This window comes from Oncorhynchus clarkii, chromosome 26, assembly GCF_045791955.1.
Source record: "Oncorhynchus clarkii lewisi isolate Uvic-CL-2024 chromosome 26, UVic_Ocla_1.0, whole genome shotgun sequence".
Lineage (NCBI taxonomy): Eukaryota > Metazoa > Chordata > Actinopteri > Salmoniformes > Salmonidae > Oncorhynchus > Oncorhynchus clarkii.
Window position 1 is genome coordinate 43,079,513 of NC_092172.1, and position 25,027 is coordinate 43,104,539.

Consider the following 25,027-nt stretch of genomic DNA (forward strand, 5'->3'; position numbering starts at 1 on the left):
AACCCAGATATCCTCTCCCTATTGAATTCACCCAGATATCCTCTCCCTATTGGAAATAACCCAGATATCATCTCCCTATAGAATATAACCCAGATATCCTCTCCCTATAGAATATAACCCAGATATCCTCTCCCTATTGAATTCACCCAGATATCCTCTCCCTATTGGAAATAACCCAGATATCCTCTCCCTATAGAATATAACCCAGATATCCTCCTGCCTATAGAATATAACCCAGATATCCTCTCCCTATAGAATATAACCCAGATATCCTCTCCCTATAGAATATAACCCAGATATCCTCTCCCTGTAGAATATAATACAGATATCCTCTCCCTATAGACTATAACCTAGATATCCTCTCCCTTTGGAATATAACCCAGATATCCTCCTGCCTATAGAATATAACCCAGATATCATCTCCCTATAGAATATAACCCAGATATCATCTCCCTATAGAATATAACCCAGATATCATCTCCCTATAGAATATAACCCAGATATCCTCTCCCTATAGAATATAACCCAGATATCCTCTCCCTATTGAATATAACCTAGATATCCTCTCCCTATTGAATATAACCCAGATATCCTCTCCCTATAGAATATAACCCAGATATCCTCTCCCTATAGAATATAACCCAGATATCCTCTCCCTATAGAATATAACCCAGATATCCTCTCCCTATAGAATATAACCCAGATATCCTCTCCCTATAGACTGTAACCCAGATATCCTCTCCCTATAGAATATAACCCAGATATCCTCTCCCTATAGAATATAACCCAGATATCCTCTCCCTATAGAATATAACCCAGATATCCTCTCCCTATAGACTGTAACCCAGATATCCTCTCCCTATAGAATATAACCCAGATATCCTCTCCCTATAGAATATAACCCAGATATCCTCTCCCTATAGAATATAACCCAGATATCCTCTCCCTATAGAATATAACCCAGATATCCTCTCCCTATAGAATATAACCCAGATATCCTCTCCCTATTGAATATAACCCAGATATCCTCTCCCTATAGAATATAACCCAGATATCCTCTCCCTATAGAATATAACCCAGATATCCTCTCCCTATAGACTATAACCCAGATATCCTCTCCCTATTGAATATAACCCAGATATCCTCTCCCTATAGAATATAACCCAGATATCCTCTCCCTATAGAATATAACCCAGATATCCTCTCCCTATAGACTATAACCCAGATATCCTCTCCCTATAGAATATAACCCAGATATCCTCCTGCCTATAGAATATAACCCAGATATCATCTCCCTATATAATATAACCCAGATATCATCTCCCTATAGAATATAACCCAGATATCCTCTCCCTATAGAATATAACCCAGATATCCTCTCCCTATAGAATATAACCTAGATATCCTCTCCCTATTGAATATAACCCAGATATCATCTCCCTATAGACTATAACCCAGATATCCTCTCCCTATGGAATATAACCCAGATATCCTCTCCCTATAGAATATAACCCAGATATCCTCTCAACCCTCCTTCTCTTTTTCCTCTTTAGCAGCTGAATCAGACTCTCCATGGCTCTCCTGGTTCCCAAGCCCACCATCGATCTCTGTCTGACTAGACATGCTCCTGTCTCCCCCCTCCACCTCCTCCATGTCCAACACCTCCTCCTCAGTCTCCTCTTCCTGACCCAGAGTATCCGGGATGATCTCCACCTCGATCCCAGACGCATCCTCGTTCTCCTTAAACCACACTGACTTCCCTCCTTCCTTCCTTCCCCCCTTGGCGAGGATGGACCTCACCCCGTCCTTGTCTCCTCCTTCTACTCTCCCACCCCCCATAGCAGGGCTGCAGGCCGGGCTGGGCTTGGCGTTGTGGTTGGCGTACAGGCCGCAGAAGCCACAGTGGCGGTCGCTCCGGCGTCGCTCCAGGGGGATGGCTCTGCCTCTGTCCCCAGGGACGGTAGCACCTCGGCCCCTCTTGTCTACCGGCTCTGGGCGTCTGGGTCTGCAGCGCAGGGCATCACCCTCGGTACCCTGGTAGCCATCGTTGGTGTACTGCAGGGTGTCTTTGGGTCTCCCTTGGGGCCTTGTCATCTTCAGACATGGAGCCAGACACTACAGACAAGACAGAAGACAGGACAGCAACCATGTTAAATCTGTCAAGTACAAGGATCACAGGATACGAGATGCATGTGTTGTGTGTATATCATTTGGTTGAATAAATAGTAACAAAATAAATAATACAAGTAGATAAATAGTCATAAATAATAGCAATAAAGTTTTCCTTTCGAGTTAAAAACTGAAGCACTGGAGAGAGGAGTAGAGAGAGAGAGAGAGAAAGCTGTCATTTACGCACAAGTTAATGAACCATTGATCTCTAGGCATAGTTCAATGTCACAGATGCTTCTGCCTTCCCATAGCGTTAGGTTCATTTATTCTGCTTTAACACACAGAGAGCCCTTCTGTGAAGCACTACTCATAAATATTCAGTGAAGCTGTTCAATTCAATCAGGATAAATGCCTTGTTCACAGGCCTTCTAATCAGCGTCTAATCCTATCCAGGGTTATTGAACCAGCCATCACTACTCCATCCAACAACCCCGGCTAGCCTGCTAACCTGATCTCAGATCTGTTTGTTAAGTCCTGCCAAGGTGTTGACAAGACAACGCAAACAGTTCTGACACCTTCCTGTTAGGGCTAAGGCCGCCTCAAAAACACTCGCAGGACAGGACTTTCACCAAGTGTCATGCTGCGGGACTTCCTCAATACCAGCATTCCCCTGGGAGAAACCCACATGAAGGGCCTTCCTACTGGTGATTACTAGTGGGGGAAACTCATCTATCGTCTCTGACTTCTCCCACATACTGACCTCTGATGTCACATTCCACTGGGAGAAACCCACATGAAGGGCCTTCCTACTGGTGATTACTAGTGGGGGAAACTCATCTATCGTCTCTGACTTCTCCCACATACTGACCTCTGATGTCACATACTAAGGAAATGACCTCCATAACAATTTTGGCAGTTGAATACAACAATAAAACATTATTCATGAAAATAAATAATCTATTAATATGTTTTTTGCGCACTGTAATTAGTTTGCGTGTCTGAAAGCTGTGCTGTTAGTTTATGGTTGACGCTGCTTGTTTGCCATTAGCCAATCGTCATACTCAACGTGTTTACAGCACATCACACATACAACTCGTTGATCCCGGTTTACAAGTAGTATTATCAGAGTTTCCCACTTGTCATGAACGCAGCATCAGTTCTGAGCTGAACTCACAGAATGGTGCTGACCTCAGTTATCTTATCCAGGTTGGCGCCTCCTTTCTTCAGGCGGGAGATCAGGAAGCCAATCACGATGAAGCAGAGAACCAAGATGGCTGCCATGACCAATCCCAGAAGAGCCATGTCCCCCGCCCGGTACCCTGCCCCCGAGGGCAAAGGAACCGCCACAGCTGTAGAGGGTCAGAGGTCAGGGAAAATAATAGTCAAGGCAACCAGTCAAGATATCAATCAATCAATCAAGTTATCAACCAACCAATCTATATATTAATCAATCAATCCAGCCGTTACAGCAGACAATGGCTTTAATATGGAGAGTACAGATCCTACTGTTGGTAGGAGTAGATCATCACCATAGTATATTAATACAGGCTTTAATATAGAGAGTACAGATCCTACTGTTGGTAGGAGTAGATCATCACCATAGTATATTAATACAGGCTTTAATATAGAGAGTACAGATCCTACTGTTGGTAGGAGTAGATCATCACCATAGTATATTAATACAGGCTTTAATATAGAGAGTACAGATCCTACTGTTGGTTGGAGTAGATCATCACCATAGTATATTAATACAGGCTTTAATATAGAGAGTACAGATCCTACTGTTGGTTGGAGTAGATCATCACCATAGTATATTAATACAGGCTTTAATATAGAGAGTACAGATCCTACTGTTGGTAGGAGTAGATCATCACCATAGTATATTAATACAGGCTTTAATATAGAGAGTACAGATCCTACTGTTGGTAGGAGTAGATCATCACCATAGTATATTAATACAGGCTTTAATATGGAGAGTACAGATCCTACTGTTGGTAGGAGTAGATCATCACCATAGTATATTAATACAGGCTTTAATATAGAGAGTACAGATCCTACTGTTGGTAGGAGTAGATCATCACCATAGTATATTAATACAGGCTTTAATATAGAGAGTACAGATCCTACTGTTGGTTGGAGTAGATCATCACCATAGTATAATAATACAGGCTTTAATATAGAGAGTACAGATCCTACTGTTGGTAGGAGTAGATTATCACCATAGTATATTAATACAGGCTTTAATATAGAGAGTACAGATCCTACTGTTGGTAGGAGTAGATCATCACCATAGTATATTAATACAGGCTTTAATATAGAGAGTACAGATCCTACTGTTGGTAGGAGTAGATCATCACCATAGTATATTAATACAGGCTTTAATATGGAGAGTACAGATCCTACTGTTGGTAGGAGTAGATCATCACCATAGTATATTAATACAGGCTTTAATATAGAGAGTACAGATCCTACTGTTGGTAGGAGTAGATCATCACCATAGTATATTAATACAGGCTTTAATATAGAGAGTACAGATCCTACTGTTGGTAGGAGTAGATCATCACCATAGTATATTAATACAGGCTTTAATATGGAGAGTACAGATCCTACTGTTGGTAGGAGTAGATCATCACCATAGTATATTAATACAGGCTTTAATATAGAGAGTACAGATCCTACTGTTGGTAGGAGTAGATCATCACCATAGTATATTAATACAGGCTTTAATATGGAGAGTACAGATCCTACTGTTGGTAGGAGTAGATCATCACCATAGTATATTAATACAGGCTTTAATATGGAGAGTACAGATCCTACTGTTGGTAGGAGTAGATTATCACCATAGTATATTAATACAGGCTTTAATATGGAGAGTACAGATCCTACTGTTGGTAGGAGTAGATTATCACCATAGTATATTAATACAGGCTTTAATATAGAGAGTACAGATCCTACTGTTGGTAGGAGTAGATCATCACCATAGTATATTAATACAGGCTTTAATATAGAGAGTACAGATCCTACTGTTGGTAGGAGTAGATCATCACCATAGTATATTAATACAGGCTTTAATATGGAGAGTACAGATCCTACTGTTGGTAGGAGTAGATCATCACCATAGTATATTAATACAGGCTTTAATATAGAGAGTACAGATCCTACTGTTGGTAGGAGTAGATCATCACCATAGTATATTAATACAGGCTTTAATATAGAGAGTACAGATCCAGTACAGATCCTACTGTTGGTAGGAGTAGATCATCACCATAGTATATTAATACAGGCTTTAATATAGAGAGTACAGATCCAGTACAGATCCTACTGTTGGTTGGAGTAGATCATCACCATAGTATATTAATACAGGCTTTAATATAGAGAGTACAGATCCTACTGTTGGTAGGAGTAGATCATCACCATAGTATATTAATACAGGCTTTAATATAGAGAGTACAGATCCTACTGTTGGTAGGAGTAGATCATCACCATAGTATATTAATACAGGCTTTAATATAGAGAGTACAGATCCTACTGTTGGTAGGAGTAGATCATCACCATAGTATATTAATACAGGCTTTAATATGGAGAGTACAGATCCTACTGTTGGTAGGAGTAGATCATCACCATAGTATATTAATACAGGCTTTAATATAGAGAGTACAGATCCTACTGTTGGTAGGAGTAGATCATCACCATAGTATATTAATACAGGCTTTAATATAGAGAGTACAGATCCTACTGTTGGTAGGAGTAGATCATCACCATAGTATATTAATACAGGCTTTAATATAGAGAGTACAGATCCTACTGTTGGTAGGAGTAGATCATCACCATAGTATATTAATACAGGCTTTAATATAGAGAGTACAGATCCAGTACAGATCCTACTGTTGGTAGGAGTAGATCATCACCATAGTATATTAATACAGGCTTTAATATAGAGAGTACAGATCCTACTGTTGGTAGGAGTAGATTATCACCATAGTATATTAATACAGGCTTTAATATAGAGAGTACAGATCCTACTGTTGGTAGGAGTAGATTATCACCATAGTATATTAATACAGGCTTTAATATAGAGAGTACAGATCCTACTGTTGGTAGGAGTAGATTATCACCATAGTATATTAATACAGGCTTTAATATGGAGAGTACAGATCCTACTGTTGGTTGGAGTAGATCATCTGAACAATCAGTCATCAAGGGCTCATTTCCCTTTGCTGTGAGTTAATCTTCCCTTGTGGTGCTGTGTGAAAGTCTTACCTGGTATAACCAGGACAGAGAGGGCCGCTGTACCAAACTCCCCTGTAGACGGGTCCATAGCACGAATCTACACACACATCACAAGGAAAAATACAATATTATAATTTCTCGGAATGTCTCTGCAACCCCCCAGCATTAACCAAAACATTCGTCAAAAGAATTATAGTAGTCTAGTAAAAGGCAGGTAACCACTCAGGTGGAGAGCGAAGGACTCTGCCTTCACAACCCTCTTCAGAACAACAATGAGACAGGTAACCACTCACCTGGAGAGCGAAGGACTCTGCCTTCACAACCCTCTTCAGAACAACAATGAGACAGGTAACCACTCACCTGGAGAGCGAAGGACTCTGCCTTCACAACCCTCTTCAGAACAACAATGAGACAGGTACCCACTCAGGTGAAGAGCGAAGGACTCTGCCTTCACAACCCTCTTCAGAACAACAATGAGACAGGTAACCACTCACCTGGAGAGCGAAGGACTCTGCCTTCACAACCCTCTTCAGAACAACAATGAGACAGGTAACCACTCACCTGTAGAGCGAAGGACTCTGCCTTCACAACCCTCTTCAGAACAACAATGAGACAGGTAACCACTCAGGTGAAGAGCGAAGGACTCTGCCTTCACAACCCTCTTCAGAAGAACAATGGGGCAGGTAACCACTCACCTGGAGAGCGAAGGACTCTGTCTTCACAACCCTCTTCAGAAGAACAATGAGGCAGGTAACCACTCAGCTGCAGAGCGAAGGACTCTGCCTTCACAACCCTCTTCAGAAGAACAATGAGGCAGGTAACCACTCAGCTGCAGAGCGAAGGACTCTGCCTTCACAACCCTCTTCAGAAGAACAATGAGGCAGGTAACCACTCAGCTGCAGAGCGAAGGACTCTGCCTTCACAACCCTCTTCAGAAGAACAATGAGGCAGGTAACCACTCACCTGGAGAGCGAAGGACTCTGCCTTCACAACCCTCTTCAGAAGAACAATGAGGCAGGTAACCACTCACCTGGAGAGCGAAGGACTCTGCCTTCACAATCCTCTTCAGAAGAACAATGAGGCAGGTAACCACTCACCTGGAGAGTGAAGGACTCTGCCTTCACAACCCTCTTCAGAAGAACAATGAGGCAGGTAACCACTCACCTGCAGAGCGAAGGACTCTGCCTTCACAACCAACTTCAGAAGAACAATGAGGCAGGTAACCACTCACCTGCAGAGCGAAGGACTCTGTCTTCACAATCCTCTTCAGAAGAACAATGAGGCAGGTAACCACTCACCTGGAGAGCGAAGGACTCTGCCTTCACAACCCTCTTCAGAAGAACAATGAGGCAGGTAACCACTCACCTGCAGAGCGAAGGACTCTGCCTTCACAACCCTCTTCAGAAGAACAATGAGGCAGGTAACCACTCACCTGCAGAGCGAAGGACTCTGTCTTCACAATCCTCTTGAGAAGAACAAACCCTTCGTTTGTCACGTTGACATAACTGCTGTACTGCACCTCATATCTTATGTCTGGGTTTACACCCTAAAACACACACACACAAGCTGATTAAAGTTGTGTGTCAGTGTTTCAAATCCCACACAGAACAGAAGCGTAGCTACCCAGAATTGCAGGTAATTGTGTCATTTCTAGGACTTTCACGGTGCCAGACGAGTATGTCTCTACTGTATATGAGACGTGACATTACATGTAGAGGTCCCATGAACAAACACAGACTGAGATTGTAAGACAAGTGTCAGCTAAAGTGATTCAAATGTTAAATGTTGATCTCTTTTGACTCTTACGGTGGCAAAGTCCTCGTCTCTGGCCCTGACCCTGAAGGGTCTGTTGGAGGTTCTGTCTCGTAGGATCATGGTCTCTGGGACTGAGTTACTGTAGATGTAACCTTCATAACGCTCCTTCTCAAACCGCGGAGGGTTCCTGCTCTTCCTCAGCACCTCGATGGTGACCTGAGTCACCGCAAACTGGTCCCTGTTGGTGACCTGGGAGGCCTGGGAGAGATTGGAGAGAGGGAGAGATGGGAGAGAGTATTGTCCATCTCCAGTCCCCGAGGGCCTAGTGTCTGCAGGTTATCACTCCGCCCCCTTGTGATTAAGGTCATTGATTGGTTAGGAACTCCTGTTGTGGAAATTCTAAACAAGTGAGAAAGACTTTGTTTATTCTTCAAACAATTTACCTTTTATTTAATAAGAATTGCAGTAATGTAGCTGGTCGATCCCAACACTCTGAAGTGTGCTGCCGAGAGCTCAATCATACAGAGAATACAGAGGCCTTTTACAGCCAAGATACAACCCCTTGGTCTATATGACAAACAACAGATGTGTGGAATGGGTCAGAAGGTGCGGCTTGGTATATGAGAAAGGAACCAGATAGCATTTGCTGTGAAGACTGTTCTAATTGAATAGAAACCAGGGTTTGGCCCCATCATGATTCCACTATTTATAAAGGCAACATCTAATGGACTCTATGTGTCATTAACATAGTAGGCAAGTCAGTTAAGAACATATTCTTATTTACAATGACGGCCTAGGAACAGTGGGTTAACTGCCTTGTTCAGGGGCAGAACAACAGATTTTTACCTTGTCAGCTCGGGGATTCAATCTAGCAACCTTTTGGTTACTGGTCCAACACTCTAACCACTAGTCTACCTGCTGGTTACTGGTCCAACGATCTAACCACTAGGCTACCTGCTGGTTACTGGTCCAACGATCTAACCACTAGTCTACCTGCTGGTTACTGGTCCAACGCTCTAACCACTAGTCTACCTGCTGGTTACTGGTCCAACGATCTAACCACTAGTCTACCTGCTGCCCACAAAACTTGCTCTAGTTCCTGAGTATCATCATTATCATCAAAATGTCATTTGGTAACGCATATACGTAGGCCAAATAGATGAGGATCAGATTCCCTCTCAGGATCAGAGGGTTCCTCCTCTCCATTCAGCAGGGACATGATGAGAAGAACCTGGTCTTAGGGGCCAAACCCTGCTTTCTATACAATTGGAACAGTCTTCACAACAAACGCTATCTGGCTGGAGGGATACTGTTCCAATCGTATAGAAAGCAGGGTTTGGCCACTAAGACGGGGTTCTATCTAGTAGAAGGGTGTGGTTTATCTAGTAGAGAGAGGGAGGTAGTCTATCTAGTAGAGGGAGGTGGTCTATCTAGTAGAGAGAGGGCGGTAGTCTATCTAGTAGAGGGAGGTAGTCTATCTAGTAGAGGGAGGTGGTCAATCTAGTAGAGAGAGGGAGGTAGTCTATCTAGTAGAGGGAGGTGGTCTATCTAGTAGAGAGAGGGAGGTGGTCTATCTAGTAGAGAGAGGGAGGTAGTCTAGTCCTTGTATTTTCCTGTTATTTTACCAGGTAAGTTGACTGAGAACACATTCTCATTTACAGCAACAATCTGGGGAATAGTTACAGGGGAGAGAAGAGGAGATGAATGAACCAATTGTGAGCTGGGGATGATTAGGTGACCATGATGGTATGAAGGCCATTGGGAATTTAGTCAGGACACCGGGGTTAACACGCCTACTCTTATGATAAGTGCCATGGGATCTGTAGTGACCACAGAGCGTCAGGACACCTGTTTAACGTCCCATCTGAAAGACGGCACCCTACACAGGGCAATGTCCCCAATCACTGCCCTGGGGTATAGGGATATATTTTCTTAGACCAGAGGAAAGAGTGCCACCTTCTGGCCCTCCAGCACCACTTCCAGCAGCATCTGGACTCCCATCCAGGGACCAACCCTGCTTAGCTTCAGAAGCAAGCCAGCAGCATCTGGTCTCCCATCCAGGGACCGACCAGGACCAACCCCGCTTAGCTTCAGAAGCAAGCCAGCAGCATCTGGTCTCCCATCCAGGGACCGACCAGGACCAACCCCGCTTAGCTTCAGAAGCAAGCCAGCAGCATCTGGTCTCCCATCCAGGGACCGACCAGGACCAACCCCGCTTAGCTTCAGAAGCAAGCCAGCAGCATCTGGTCTCCCATCCAGGGACCGACCAGGACCAACCCCGCTTAGCTTCAGAAGCAAGCCAGCAGCATCTGGTCTCCCATCCAGGGACCGACCAGGACCAACCCTGCTTAGCTTCAGAAGCAAGCCAGCAGTGGGATGCAGGGTGGTATGCAGGGTGGTATGCTGGGTGGTATGCTGGGTGGTATGCAGGGTGGTATGCTGGGTGGTATACAGGGTGGGATGCAGGGTGGGATGCATGGTGGTATGCAGGGTGGTATGCTGGGTGGTGTGCAGGGTGGTATGCTGGGTGGTATGCAGGGTGGTATGCAGGGTGGTATACAGGGTGGGATGCAGGGTGGGATGCATGGTGGTATGCAGGGTGGTATGCTGGGTGGTGTGCAGGGTGGTATGCTGGGTGGTATGCAGGGTGGTATACAGGGTGGGATGCATGGTGGTATGCAGGGTGGTATGCAGGGTGGTATGCTGGATGGTATGCAGGGTGGTATGCAGGGTGGTATGCTGGGTGGTATGCAGGGTGGGATGCTGCTGGCTGTCTGTAGTCTCCTGTGACAGACTGTTCATATAAACATCAAATAGCATGACCAGCACACGCAAGATTTAGTTCTGGGTTTCCAGATTACTATGTCATAAACTAGATAAACTATGTCATAAACTAGATAAACTATGTAATAAACTAGATAAACTATGTCATAAACTAGATAAACTATGTCATAAACTAGATAAACTATGTCATAAACTATGTCATAAACTAGAATTCTTCTCAAACACAAATAAGATCAGATCAAGTCACCACAGTGTATTTTATATTAGTGACTTTTAGAAATATATTTTAGAAAATGTATAGCTACTTTATGAACTATATGTTTATAAAAATGTAGTTTGAAACCCAAAATGATGTTCTAGTAAGATGATCTCATTCATCATCATTTGAAAAGATCCATGATCTGAAGATCAATTTCAATGTTGAACACAATCAGAGCTTTCAATCGATTATATGCCAAAAGAAGTAATTGAGTGCACAGATGGAAATGCAGATTGAAAAGACATCTCTTACCAGGACAGTGAGGGTTATTGGGCCTGCTATGTCTGCCGCTTTGGCCATGGAGATGTTTCCCGTCTCCTCATCGATCTGGAAGATGCTGCCTTCATTCCCTGGGAGGGGAAAGATACACAAACCGTGAAGTCAAGATCAGTCTGCTATGAGATACAGAGGAGGAACCGTGAAGTCAAGATCAGTCTGCTATGAGATACAGAGGAGAAACCGTGAAGTCAAGATCAGTCTGCTATGAGATACAGAGGAGGAACCGAGAAGTCAAGATCAGTCTGCTATGAGATACAGAGGAGAAACCGTGAAGTCAAGATCAGTCTGCTATGAGATACAGAGGAGGAACCGTGAAGTCAAGATCAGTCTGCTATGAGATACAGAGGAGAAACCGTGAAGTCAAGATCAGTCTGCTATGAGATACAGAGGAGCAACCAGTATGATGATATCTGATCAATTATGATATATTTTAATAATATAGAAAACTTTGTGGTCGTACGCACATCCTTATAAAAAACGTTGATGCTCAGCTGATAATGTAAAGAGAACAGGAAGTCCCTGACATTGTATATGCTCCCAATTACCACCTTTACTGGCAGCGTCTCCATCTTCATAAGGTAAAATACATCTTACTGTGAGGAGAACATTAAAACTAGATTACTGTTAGGAGAACATTAACACTAGATAACTGTGAGGAGAACATCAACACTAGATTACTGTGAGGAGAACATTAAAACTAGATTACTGTTAGGAGAACATCAACACTAGATAACTGTGAGGAGAACATCAACACTAGATTACTGTGAGGAGAACATCAACACTAGATAACTGTGGGGAGAACATTAAAACTAGATTACTGTGAGGAGAACATCAACACTAGATTACTGTGAGGAGAACATTAACACTAGATAACTGTGAGGAGAACATTAAAACTAGATTACTGTGAGGAGAACATCAACACTAGATAACTGTGAGGAGAACATTAAAACTAGATTACTGTGAGGAGAACATCAACACTAGATAACTGTGAGGAGAACATTAAAACTAGATTACTGTGAGGAGAACATCAACACTAGATTACTGTGAGGAGAACATCAACACTAGATTACTGTGAGGAGAACATTAAAACTAGATTACTGTGAGGAGAACATCAACACTAGATAACTGTGAGGAGAACATTAAAACTAGATTACTGTGAGGAGAACATCAACACTAGATTACTGTGAGGAGAACATTAAAACTAGATTACTGTGAGGAGAACATCAACACTAGATTACTGTGGAGAGAACATCAACACTAGATTACTGTGAGGAGAACATCAACACTAGATAACTGTGAGGAGAACATTAAAACTAGATTACTGTGAGGAGAACATCAACACTAGATTACTGTGAGGAGAACATCAACACTAGATTACTGTGAGGAGAACATTAAAACTAGATAACTGTGAGGAGAACATTAAAACTAGATTACTGTGAGGAGAACATCAACACTAGATTACTGTGAGGAGAACATCAACACTAGATTACTGTGAGGAGAACATTAAAACTAGATAACTGTGAGGAGAACATTAAAACTAGATTACTGTGAGGAGAACATCAACACTAGATTACTGTGAGGAGAACATTAAAACTAGATAACTGTGAGGAGAACATTAAAACTAGATTACTGTGAGGAGAACATCAACACTAGATTACTGTGAGGAGAACATTAAAACTAGATAACTGTGAGGAGAACATTAAAACTAGATTACTGTGAGGAGAACATCAACACTAGATTACTGTGAGGAGAACATTAAAACTAGATTACTGTGAGGAGAACATCAACACTAGATTACTGTGAGGAGAACATTAAAACTAGATTACTGTGAGGAGAACATCAACACTAGATTACTGTGAGGAGAACATTAAAACTAGATAACTGTGAGGAGAACATTAAAACTAGATTACTGTGAGGAGAACATCAACACTAGATTACTGTGAGGAGAACATTAAAACTAGATTACTGTTAGGAGAACATCAACACTAGATAACTGTGAGGAGAACATCAACACTAGATAACTGTGAGGAGAACATCAACACTAGATAACTGTGAGGAGAACATCAACACTAGATTACTGTGAGGAGAACATCAACACTAGATTACTGTGAGGAGAACATCAACACTAGATTACTGTGAGGAGAACATCAACACTAGATTACTGTGAGGAGAACATCAACACTAGATTACTGTGAGGAGAACATCAACACTAGATTACTGTGAGGAGAACATCAACACTAGATAACTGTGAGGAGAACATCAACACTAGATTACTGTTAGGAGAACATCAACACTAGATAACTGTGAGGAGAACATCAACACTAGATAACTGTGAGGAGAACATCAACACTAGATAACTGTGGAGAGAACATCAACACTAGATTACTGTGAGGAGAACATCAACACTAGATAACTGTGAGGAGAACATCAACACTAGATAACTGTGAGGAGAACATCAACACTAGATTACTGTTAGGAGAACATCAACACTAGATAACTGTGAGGAGAACATCAACACTAGATAACTGTGAGGAGAACATCAACACTAGATAACTGTGAGGAGAACATCAACACTAGATAACTGTGAGGAGAACATCAACACTAGATAACTGTGAGGAGAACATCAACACTAGATTACTGTTAGGAGAACATCAACACTAGATAACTGTGAGGAGAACATCAACACTAGATAACTGTGAGGAGAACATCAACACTAGATAACTGTGGGGAGAACATCAACACTAGATAACTGTGGGGAGAACATCAACACTAGATAACTGTGAGGAGAACATCAACACTAGATAACTGTGGGGAGAACATCAACACTAGATAACTGTGGGGAGAACATCAACACTAGATAACTGTGAGGAGAACATCAACACTAGATTACTGTGAGGAGAACATCAACACTAGATAACTGTGAGGAGAACATCAACACTAGATTACTGTTAGGAGAACATCAACACTAGATAACTGTGAGGAGAACATCAACACTAGATAACTGTGAGGAGAACATCAACACTAGATAACTGTGAGGAGAACATCAACACTAGATAACTGTGAGGAGAACATCAACACTAGATAACTGTGAGGAGAACATCAACACTAGATAACTGTGAGGAGAACATCAACACTAGATTACTGTGAGGAGAACCTCAACACTAGATTACTGTGAGGAGAACATCAACACTAGATAACTGTGAGGAGAACATCAACACTAGATAACTGTGAGGAGAACATTAAAACTAGATTGCTGTGAGGAGAACATCAACACTAGATAACTGTGAGGAGAACATCAACACTAGATTACTGTGAGGAGAACCTCAACACTAGATAACTGTGAGGAGAACATCAACACTAGATAACTGTGAGGAGAACATCAACACTAGATTACTGTGAGGAGAACATCAACACTAGATTACTGTTAGGAGAACATCAACACTAGATTACTGTGGAGAGAACATCAACACTAGATAACTGTGAGGAGAACATCAACACTAGATAACTGTGAGGAGAACATCAACACTAGATAACTGTGAGGAGAACATCAACACTAGATTACTGTGAGGAGAACATTACATCTAGATTACTGTGGAGAGAACATCAACACTAGATTACTGTGAGGAGAACATCAACACTAGATAACTGTGAGGAGAACATCAACACTAGATAACTGTGAGGAGAACATCAACACTAGATTACTGTGGAGAGAACATCAACACTAGATAACTGTGAGGAGAACATCAACACTAGATAACTGTGAGGAGAACATCAACACTAGATAACTGTGAGGAGAACATCAACACTAGATTACTGTGGAGAGAACATCAACACTAGATTACTGTGAGGAGAACATTACATCTAGATTACTGTGGAGAGAACATTAAATCTAGATTACTGTGAGGAGAACATCAACACTAGATAACTGTGGAGAGAACATCAACACTAGATTACTGTGAGGAGAACATTACATCTAGATTACTGTGGAGAGAACATTAAATCTAGATTACTGTGAGGAGAACATCAACATTAGATTACTGTGGAGAGAACATTAAAACTAGATTACTGTGAGGAGAACATCAACACTAGATTACTGTGAGGAGAACATCAACACTAGATTACTGTGAGGAGAACATCAACACTAGATAACTGTGAGGAGAACATCAACACTAGATAACTGTGAGGAGAACATCAACACTAGATAACTGTGGGGAGAACATCAACACTAGATAACTGTGAGGAGAACATCAACACTAGATAACTGTGGGGAGAACATCAACACTAGATAACTGTGAGGAGAACATCAACACTAGATAACTGTGAGGAGAACATCAACACTAGATTACTGTGAGGAGAACATCAACACTAGATAACTGTGAGGAGAACATTAAAACTAGATTACTGTGAGGAGAACATCAACACTAGATAACTGTGAGGAGAACATCAACACTAGATTACTGTGAGGAGAACATCAACACTAGATAACTGTGAGGAGAACATTAAAACTAGATAACTGTGAGGAGAACATCAACACTAGATTACTGTGAGGAGAACATTAAAACTAGATTGCTGTGAGGAGAACATTAAAACTAGATTACTGTGAGGAGAACATCAACACTAGATAACTGTGAGGAGAACATCAACACTAGATTACTGTGAGGAGAACATCAACACTAGATAACTGTGAGGAGAACATCAACACTAGATAACTGTGAGGAGAACATCAACACTAGATAACTGTGGAGAGAACATCAACACTAGATAACTGTGGAGAGAACATAAAGACCTGTTGTACCTCTAAGTATCCTGTAGTTGATCATCTCACTCCTGTTTCTGTCTCCATCCTTGGCGTATAACGGACCAGGCTCCAGAGATAGAGCACCGTCCTGTGGACAACAACAGACCAGGGTTCAGAGATAGAGCACCGTCCTGTGGACAACAACAGACCAGGCTCCAGAGATAGAGCACCGTCCTGTGGACAACAACAGACCAGGGTTCAGAGATAGAGCACCGTCCTGTGGACAACAACAGACCAGGCTCCAGAGATAAAGCACCGTCCTGTGGACAACAACAGACCAGGGTTCAGAGTTAAAGCCCCGTCCTGTGGACAACAACAGACCAGGCTCCAGAGATAAAGCACAGTCCTGTGGACAACAACAGACCAGGGTCCAGAGATAAAGCACAGTCCTGTGTCAACAGACCAGGGTTCAGAGATAAAGCACCGTCCTGTGGACAACGACAGACCAGGGTCCAGAGATAAAGCACCGTCCTGTGGACAACAACAGACCAGGGTCCAATACATACTGTATGTGAAATACTTGAGCTGCACCTGGTTGAGTTTGCCCTGTTTAATGGAACCAATTGAATAGTCCCAAAAGTGAAAACTCTTAAGCTAAATCAAATGCACCGCGATTTCTAAAATACACTATAAGTACTCTACAAGTGGATGTGGCACTTCTAGAAGATGTACGATGTGGACTACTGATGAAGGAGAACGGGTCAACTTTATCAACATGAAGAAGAGAAGTTCCCCTCTCTGTTCAGGTACACAGATATACTGTATCACACCTCTCTGTTCAGGTACACAGATATACTGTATCACACCTCTCTGTTCAGGTACACAGATATACTGTATCACACCTCTCTCTGTTCAGGTACACAGATATACTGTATCACACCTCTCTGTTCAGGTACACAGATATACTGTATCACACCTCTCTGTTCAGGTACACAGATATACTGTATCACACACCTCTCTCTGTTCAGGTACACAGATATACTGTATCACACACCTCTCTCTGTTCAGGTACACAGATATACTGTATCACACACCTCTCTCTGTTCAGGTACACAGATATACTGTATCACACACCTCTCTCTGTTCAGGTACACATATATACTGTATCACACTTCTCTCTGTTCAGGTACACAGATATACTGTATCACACACCTCTCTCTGTTCAGGTACACAGATATACTGTATCACACACCTCTCTCTGTTAAATTACACAGATATAGTGTAACACACACCTCTTTCTCTGTGAGGTTGACCTTTGCCTTGTAGCCGGAGCTGACACACAGTTTGGCTATCCCCAGGTTGGTTCTGACACAGGGCTGGAACCACGGTGGACGGTTGTCAACGTCCTTCACGTTAACCGTGATGGTCACCACGGCAGTGAACGAAGGCTCGCCGGACTCAGAAACGTTATACGTGTCCTGGGAGGTGGTATTAATAGATTGTCAAGGAAGGTCAAAGGGCATTGAGCTGAGGACAGCAGATCCTGGTTCTCTACTATAGGATTATGTTATTTTACAGATTCTAGTATATTTCTGGAATACTTTACAGATTAGAGTATATTTCTGGAATACTTTACAGATTCTAGTATATTTCTGGAATACTTTACAGATTCTAGTATATTTCTTGAATACTTTACAGATTATAGTATATTTCTTGAATAATTTACAGATTCTAGTATATTTCTTGAATACTTTACAGACTCTGGGATATTTATTGAATACGTTACACATTCTAGTATATTTCTTGAATACTTTACAGACTAGTATATTTCTTGAATACTTTTTACAGATTCTAGTATATTTCTTGAATACTTTACAGATTCTAGTATATTTCTTGAATACTTTACAGACGTGTATATTTATTGAATACTTTACAGATTCTAGTATATTATTGAATACTTTACAGATTATAGTATATTTATTGAACATTTTACAGATTATAGTATATTTCTTGAATACTTTACAGATTATAGTATATTTCTTGAATACTTTACAGATTCTAGTATATTTCTTGAATACTTTACAGACTAGTATATTTCTTGAATACTTTTTACAGATTCTAGTATATTTCTTGAATACTTTACAGATTCTAGTATATTTATTGAATACTTTACAGATTCTAGTACATTTCTTGAATACTTTACAGATTCTAGTATATTTCTTGAATACTTTACAGATTATAGTATTATTCTTTAATACTTTTTACAGATTCTAGTATATTTATTGAATACTTTACAGATTCTAGTATATTTCTTGAATACTGTACAGACGAGTATATTTCTTTAATACTTTACAGATTCTAGTATATTTATTGAACATTTTACAGATTATAGTATATTTCTTGAATACTTTACAGATTATAGTATACTAATTGAATACTTTACAGATTCTAGTTTATTTCTTTAATACTTTACAGATTATAATATATTTATTGAATACTTTACAGATTCTAGTATATTTATTTAACATTTTACAGATTCTAGTATATTTCTTTAATACTTTACAGATTCTAATATATTTATTGAATACTTTACAGATTCTAGTATATTTATTGAATACTTTACAGATTCTAGTATATTTCTTGAATACTTTACAGATTCTAGTATATTAATTGAATATTTTACAGATTCTTGTATATTTATTGAATACTTTACATATTATAGTATATTTATTGAATACTTTACAGATTATAGTATACTAATTGAATATTTTACAGATTCTAGTATATTTCTTGAATACTTTACAGACTAGTATATTTCTTGAATACTTTACAGATTCTAGTATATTTCTTGAATACTTCACAGACTAGTATATTTATTGAATACTTTACATATTCTAGTATATTTCTTGAATACTTTACAGATTCTAGTATATTTCTTGAATACTTTACAGATTCTAGTATATTTCTTGAATATTTTACAGATTCTAGTATATTTCTGGAATACTTTACATATTCTAGTATATTTCTAGAGCACTTTACAGATTCTAGTATCTTTCTGGAATACTTTACAGATTCTAGTATATTTCTAGAACACTTTACAGATTCTAGTATATTTATTGAATACTTTACAGATTCTAGTATATTTCTAGAATACTTGGTAATCCCATTTGACATAAACAGTAGGGCAGAATGTAAACAACAGTTTACCTGTACATGTAAGACCAGGGAGATCTTTTGGACGGAGTCGTAGTCAATGATGTTTTGCACCAGTATGTTGGGGGTGTTGGCATTCTCCAGTCGTAGATACCTGTTCTGGTGACACCAACAATGACAAACGTGTTTAATCTTCTAACTGCTGAGCAATGATTTGACTGAACCTTTATTTATACCAGGTTTGTCTTGTTGAGATAAAAAAAAATATCTATCTATTTTTCAGGAGAGACCTGGACCAAGACAGCAGCATCAACAGATCAGTGATAGTGTTCATCTGTGATGGAGGGAATGTCTTACCGTGGCTGACTCTAAACGATAGTACAGTGGCCCAGAGTCAATGTCTGTGGCCTCTATCCGACCAACACTGGTGTTCACAGGAGTCAGCTGTGGGAGAGAGAGGGCTCAGAGTCAATGTCTGTGGCCTCTATCCGACCAACACTGGTGTTCACAGGAGTCAGCTGTGGGAGAGAGAGGGCTCAGAGTCAATGTCTGTGGCCTCTATCCGACCAACACTGGTGTTCACAGGAGTCAGCTGTGGGAGAGAGAGAGCTCAGAATCAATGTCTGTGGCCTCTATCCGACCAACACTGGTGTTCACAGGAGTCAGCTGTGGGAGAGAGAGGGAGGGCTCAGAGTCAATGTCTGTGGCCTCTATCCGACCAACACTGGTGTTCACAGGAGTCAGCTGTGAGAGAGAGGGCTCAGAGTCAATGTCTGTGGCCTCTATCCGACCAACACTGGTGTTCACAGGAGTCAGCTGTGGGAGAGAGAGGGCTCAGAATCAATGTCTGTGGCCTCTATCCGACCAACACTGGTGTTCACAGGAGTCAGCTGTGGGAGAGAGAGAGCTCAGAATCAATGTCTGTGGCCTCTATCCGACCAACACTGGTGTTCACAGGAGTCAGCTGTGGGAGAGAGAGGGAGGGCTCAGAGTCAATGTCTGTGGCCTCTATCCGACCAACACTGGTGTTCACAGGAGTCAGCTGTGGGAGAGAGAGGGAGGGCTCAGAGTCAATGTCTGTGGCCTCTATCCGACCAACACTGGTGTTCACAGGAGTCAGCTGTGGGAGAGAGAGGGCTCAGAGTCAACATATTATATTACAGTAAGTTACTTCATGGAAATGTACTGATATGGAAAGTTTATTCATACAAACTGATGTGGTATTGTATGAAGGGTGCAAGTAGTTAATTACTATTGTCATCATAACATAGTCACCATGGTATTGTTGGGCCCACGGAGAAGTGTCTAATGCTGTTAGGTACATAGTAAATAGAAGAAGGTCTCACCTCGTTCACCTGGAGAACGTAATGACTCTGAGCGAAGTTTGGAGGATTATCGTTCACATTTTCAATGAAAACTTCCACAGACACGTTCACCTTAGAAAAGAGTGAATCGTTATTAGTTGGCATTTTATAGAACCTACTTATTTTTTAGAGTTGAAGACTTGATGCGAAAGCATGTTGATATTTTACACATTGAACTTCTTCACCCATAGAGAGCAGAAATATGGTTTGACCTTTGACAGGCACAGCCCAGAAACAGAGAGACCAACTGATGCTTAGGATTCCAGAGCACTATTCCCTATATAGTGGTACTACTATAGACCAGAGCCCTATTCCCTATATAGTGGTATTACTATAGACCAGAGCCCTATTCCCTATATAGTGGTACTACTATAGACCAGAGCCCTATATAGTGCACTACTATAGACCAGAGCCCTATATAGTGGTACTACTATAGACCAGAGCTCTATTCCCTATATAGTGGTACTACTATAGACCAGAGCCCTATTCCCTATATAGTGGTACTACTATAGACCAGAGCCCTATTCCCTATATAGTGGTACTACTATAGACCAGAGCCCTATTCCCTATATAGTGGTACTACTATAGACCAGAGCCCTATTCCCTATGTATAGTGGCACTACTACAGACCAGAGCCCTATTCCCTATATAGTGGTACTACTATAGACCAGAGCCCTATTCCCTATATAGTGGTACTACTATAGACCAGAGCCCTATTCCCTATATAGTGGTACTACTATAGACCAGAGCCCTATTCCCTATATAGTGGTACTACTATAGACCAGAGCCCTATTCCCTATGTATAGTGGCACTACTACAGACCAGAGCCCTATTACCTATATACTTTAGACCAGAGCCCTAAGGTACAATTTGGGACATAACCCATGACCATGAGACATGTCATCACTACTACTCACTGATCTGGAGCCAGTTCTGTTGCAGCGCACCCGGACCCACAGCCCCATGACCATGAGACATGTCATCCCTACTACTCACTGATCTGGAGCCAGTTCTGTTGCAGCGCACCCTGACCCACAGCCCCATGACCATGAGACATGTCATCCCTACTACTCACTGATCTGGAGCCAGTTCTGTTGCAGCGCACCCTGACCCACAACCCCATTACCATGAGACATGTCATCCCTACTACTCACTGATCTGGAGCCAGTTCTGTTGCAGCGCACCCTGACCCACAGCCCCATGACCATGAGACATGTCATCACTACTACTCACTGATCTGGAGCCAGTTCTGTTGCAGCGCACCCTGACCCACAGCCCCATGACCATGAGACATGTCATCCCTACTACTCACTGATCTGGAGCCAGTTCTGTTGCAGCGCACCCTGACCCACAGCCCCATGACCATGAGACATGTCATCCCTACTACTCACTGATCTGGAGCCAGTTCTGTTGCAGCGCACCCTGACCCACAGCCCCATGACCATGAGACATGTCATCCCTACTACTCACTGATCTGGAGCCAGTTCTGTTGCAGCGCACCCGGACCCACAGAGCATCATCCACACGGGGCAGAGACTAGGAAACGGACACAAACGCAGCAGCTGTTATTTCACACCATAGACAGAATGCCTCGTTGTCCCTCCACCTTTCTTTTGACCTTTCTTTTTTGTCAATGGGAAAAATGACCTTTGACCCCTGTAACTGAGTCAGTTCATGGCAACGTTCCAGGCCAACTACTTTGCAGTCGGCCATGCAAGCCATATCTCACAACACTAGCTGAACTTGTCCAAGAAGAAAACACAGTTTTAAAATAAATGCACTTTGTGACATGTTAAAAATTGCTATGGATGTTAAGGTCTGACGCTGTACGTATCAAGTATCTCAGAGTAGGAGTTCTGATCCAGGATCAGCACCCCCAGCTTGTATTCTTTGTATTCTACAAAGCAAAACTGATCCTAGATTAGCTTGATACATTGCCCCTAGAGCTCTCACCTCAAAGTCCAGTCCTCTCTTGGCGATGATGTCCGTCCCCCGCAGGTAGAAAGCCTCCGCAGGGTTCTCCGTGACGGTCAGCTGAACATCATCACTACAGGTGATTCTGGCTACTAGAACGTCCACAGTGCTGTTCTCTTTTATAGACACAGGGTCAGGGGTCACTGTACAGACTGAGAGAGATGTCAAACAGACACAGATATAGGGGTCAGGAGAAACTGTACAGACTGAGAGAGATGTGAAACAGACACAGATACAGGGGTCAGGAGAAACTGTACAGACTGAGAGAGATGTCAAACAGACACAGGTACAGGGGTCAGGGGTCACTGTACAGACTGAGAGAGATGTCAAACAGACACAGATACAGGGGTCAGGAGAAACTGTACAGACTGAGAGAGATGTCAAACAGACACAGATACAGGGGTCAGGAGAAACTGTACAGACTGAGAGAGATGTCAAACAGACACAGATACAGGGGTCAGGAGAAACTGTACAGACTGAGAGAGATGTCAAACAGACACAGATACAGGGGTCAGGGGTCACTGTACAGACTGAGAGAGATGTCAAACAGACACAGATACAGGGGTCAGGAGAAACTGTACAGACTGAGAGAGATGTCAAACAGACACAGATACAGGGGTCAGGAGAAACTGTACAGACTGAGAGAGATGTCAAACAGACACAGATACAGGGGTCAGGAGAAACTGTACAGACTGAGAGAGATGTCAAACAGACACAGATACAGGGGTCAGGAGAAACTGTACAGACTGAGAGAGATGTCAAACAGACACAGATACAGGGGTCAGGAGAAACTGTACAGACTGAGAGAGATGTCAAACAGACACAGATACAGGGGTCAGGAGAAACTGTACAGACTGAGAGAGATGTCAAACAGACACAGATACAGGGGTCAGGAGAAACTGTACAGACTGAGAGAGATGTCAAACAGACACAGATACAGGGGTCAGGAGAAACTGTACAGACTGAGAGAGATGTCAAACAGACACAGATACAGGGGTCAGGAGAAACTGTACAGACTGAGAGAGATGTCAAACAGACACAGATATAGTGGTCAGGAGAAACTGTACAGACTGAGAGAGATGTCAAACAGACACAGATACAGGGGTCAGGAGAAACTGTACAGACTGAGAGAGATGTCAAACAGACACAGATACAGGGGTCAGGAGAAACTGTACAGACTGAGAGAGATGTCAAACAGACACAGATATAGTGGTCAGGAGAAACTGTACAGACTGAGAGAGATGTGAAACAGACACAGATACAGGGGTCAGGAGAAACTGTACAGACTGAGAGAGATGTCAAACAGACACAGATACAGGGGTCAGGAGAAACTGTACAGACTGAGAGAGATGTCAAACAGACACAGATACAGGGGTCAGGAGAAACTGTACAGACTGAGAGAGATGTGAAACAGACACAGGTACAGGGGTCAGGAGAAACTGTACAGACTGAGAGAGATGTGAAACAGACACAGATATAGTGGTCAGGAGAAACTGTACAGACTGAGAGAGATGTCAAACAGACACAGATACAGGGGTCAGGAGAAACTGTACAGACTGAGAGAGATGTCAAACAGACACAGATACAGGGGTCAGGAGAAACTGTACAGACTGAGAGAGATGTGAAACAGACACAGATACAGGGGTCAGGAGAAACTGTACAGACTGAGAGAGATGTCAAACAGACACAGATACAGGGGTCAGGAGAAACTGTACAGACTGAGAGAGATGTCAAACAGAAACAGATACAGGGGTCAGGAGAAACTGTACAGACTGAGAGAGATGTCAAACAGACACAGATACAGGGGTCAGGAGAAACTGTACAGACTGAGAGAGATGTGAAACAGACACAGATACAGGGGTCAGGAGAAACTGTACAGACTGAGAGAGATGTCAAACAGACACAGATACAGGGGTCAGGAGAAACTGTACAGACTGAGAGAGATGTGAAACAGACACAGGTACAGGGGTCAGGAGAAACTGTACAGACTGAGAGAGATGTCAAACAGACACAGATACAGGGGTCAGGAGAAACTGTACAGACTGAGAGAGATGTCAAACAGACACAGATACAGGGGTCAGGAGAAACTGTACAGACTGAGAGAGATGTGAAACAGACACAGATACAGGGGTCAGGAGAAACTGTACAGACTGAGAGAGATGTCAAACAGACACAGATACAGGGGTCAGGAGAAACTGTACAGACTGAGAGAGATGTCAAACAGAAACAGATACAGGGGTCAGGAGAAACTGTACAGACTGAGAGAGATGTGAAACAGACACAGGTACAGGGGTCAGGAGAAACTGTGCAGACTGAGAGAGATGTGAAACAGACACAGATACAGGGGTCAGGAGAAACTGTACAGACTGAGAGAGATGTGAA

At 42.1% G+C, this 25,027-nt stretch overlaps 1 protein-coding gene across 1 annotated transcript in view; it reads right to left on the reverse strand.

The window, feature by feature from the left end:
* Positions 1–377: 377 nt before the first annotated feature.
* LOC139384628 (cadherin-related family member 5-like) overlaps positions 378–25,027 on the reverse strand; it is a 33,076-nt gene continuing 8,426 nt past the window's right edge. Inside the window, exons 2-14 of the mRNA XM_071129444.1 lie at positions 22,625–22,797; positions 22,142–22,207; positions 20,654–20,743; positions 19,665–19,751; positions 19,362–19,466; positions 17,447–17,632; positions 16,212–16,302; positions 11,390–11,487; positions 8,146–8,352; positions 7,772–7,885; positions 6,370–6,436; positions 3,298–3,458; positions 378–2,115 (exon numbers count right to left, since the gene is read on the reverse strand). Of these exons, the coding sequence (XP_070985545.1) occupies positions 1,525–2,115; positions 3,298–3,458; positions 6,370–6,436; positions 7,772–7,885; positions 8,146–8,352; positions 11,390–11,487; positions 16,212–16,302; positions 17,447–17,632; positions 19,362–19,466; positions 19,665–19,751; positions 20,654–20,743; positions 22,142–22,207; positions 22,625–22,797 (2,036 nt within the window). The 3' untranslated portion in view covers positions 378–1,524. The remainder of the gene's footprint in view (positions 2,116–3,297; positions 3,459–6,369; positions 6,437–7,771; positions 7,886–8,145; positions 8,353–11,389; positions 11,488–16,211; positions 16,303–17,446; positions 17,633–19,361; positions 19,467–19,664; positions 19,752–20,653; positions 20,744–22,141; positions 22,208–22,624; positions 22,798–25,027) is intronic.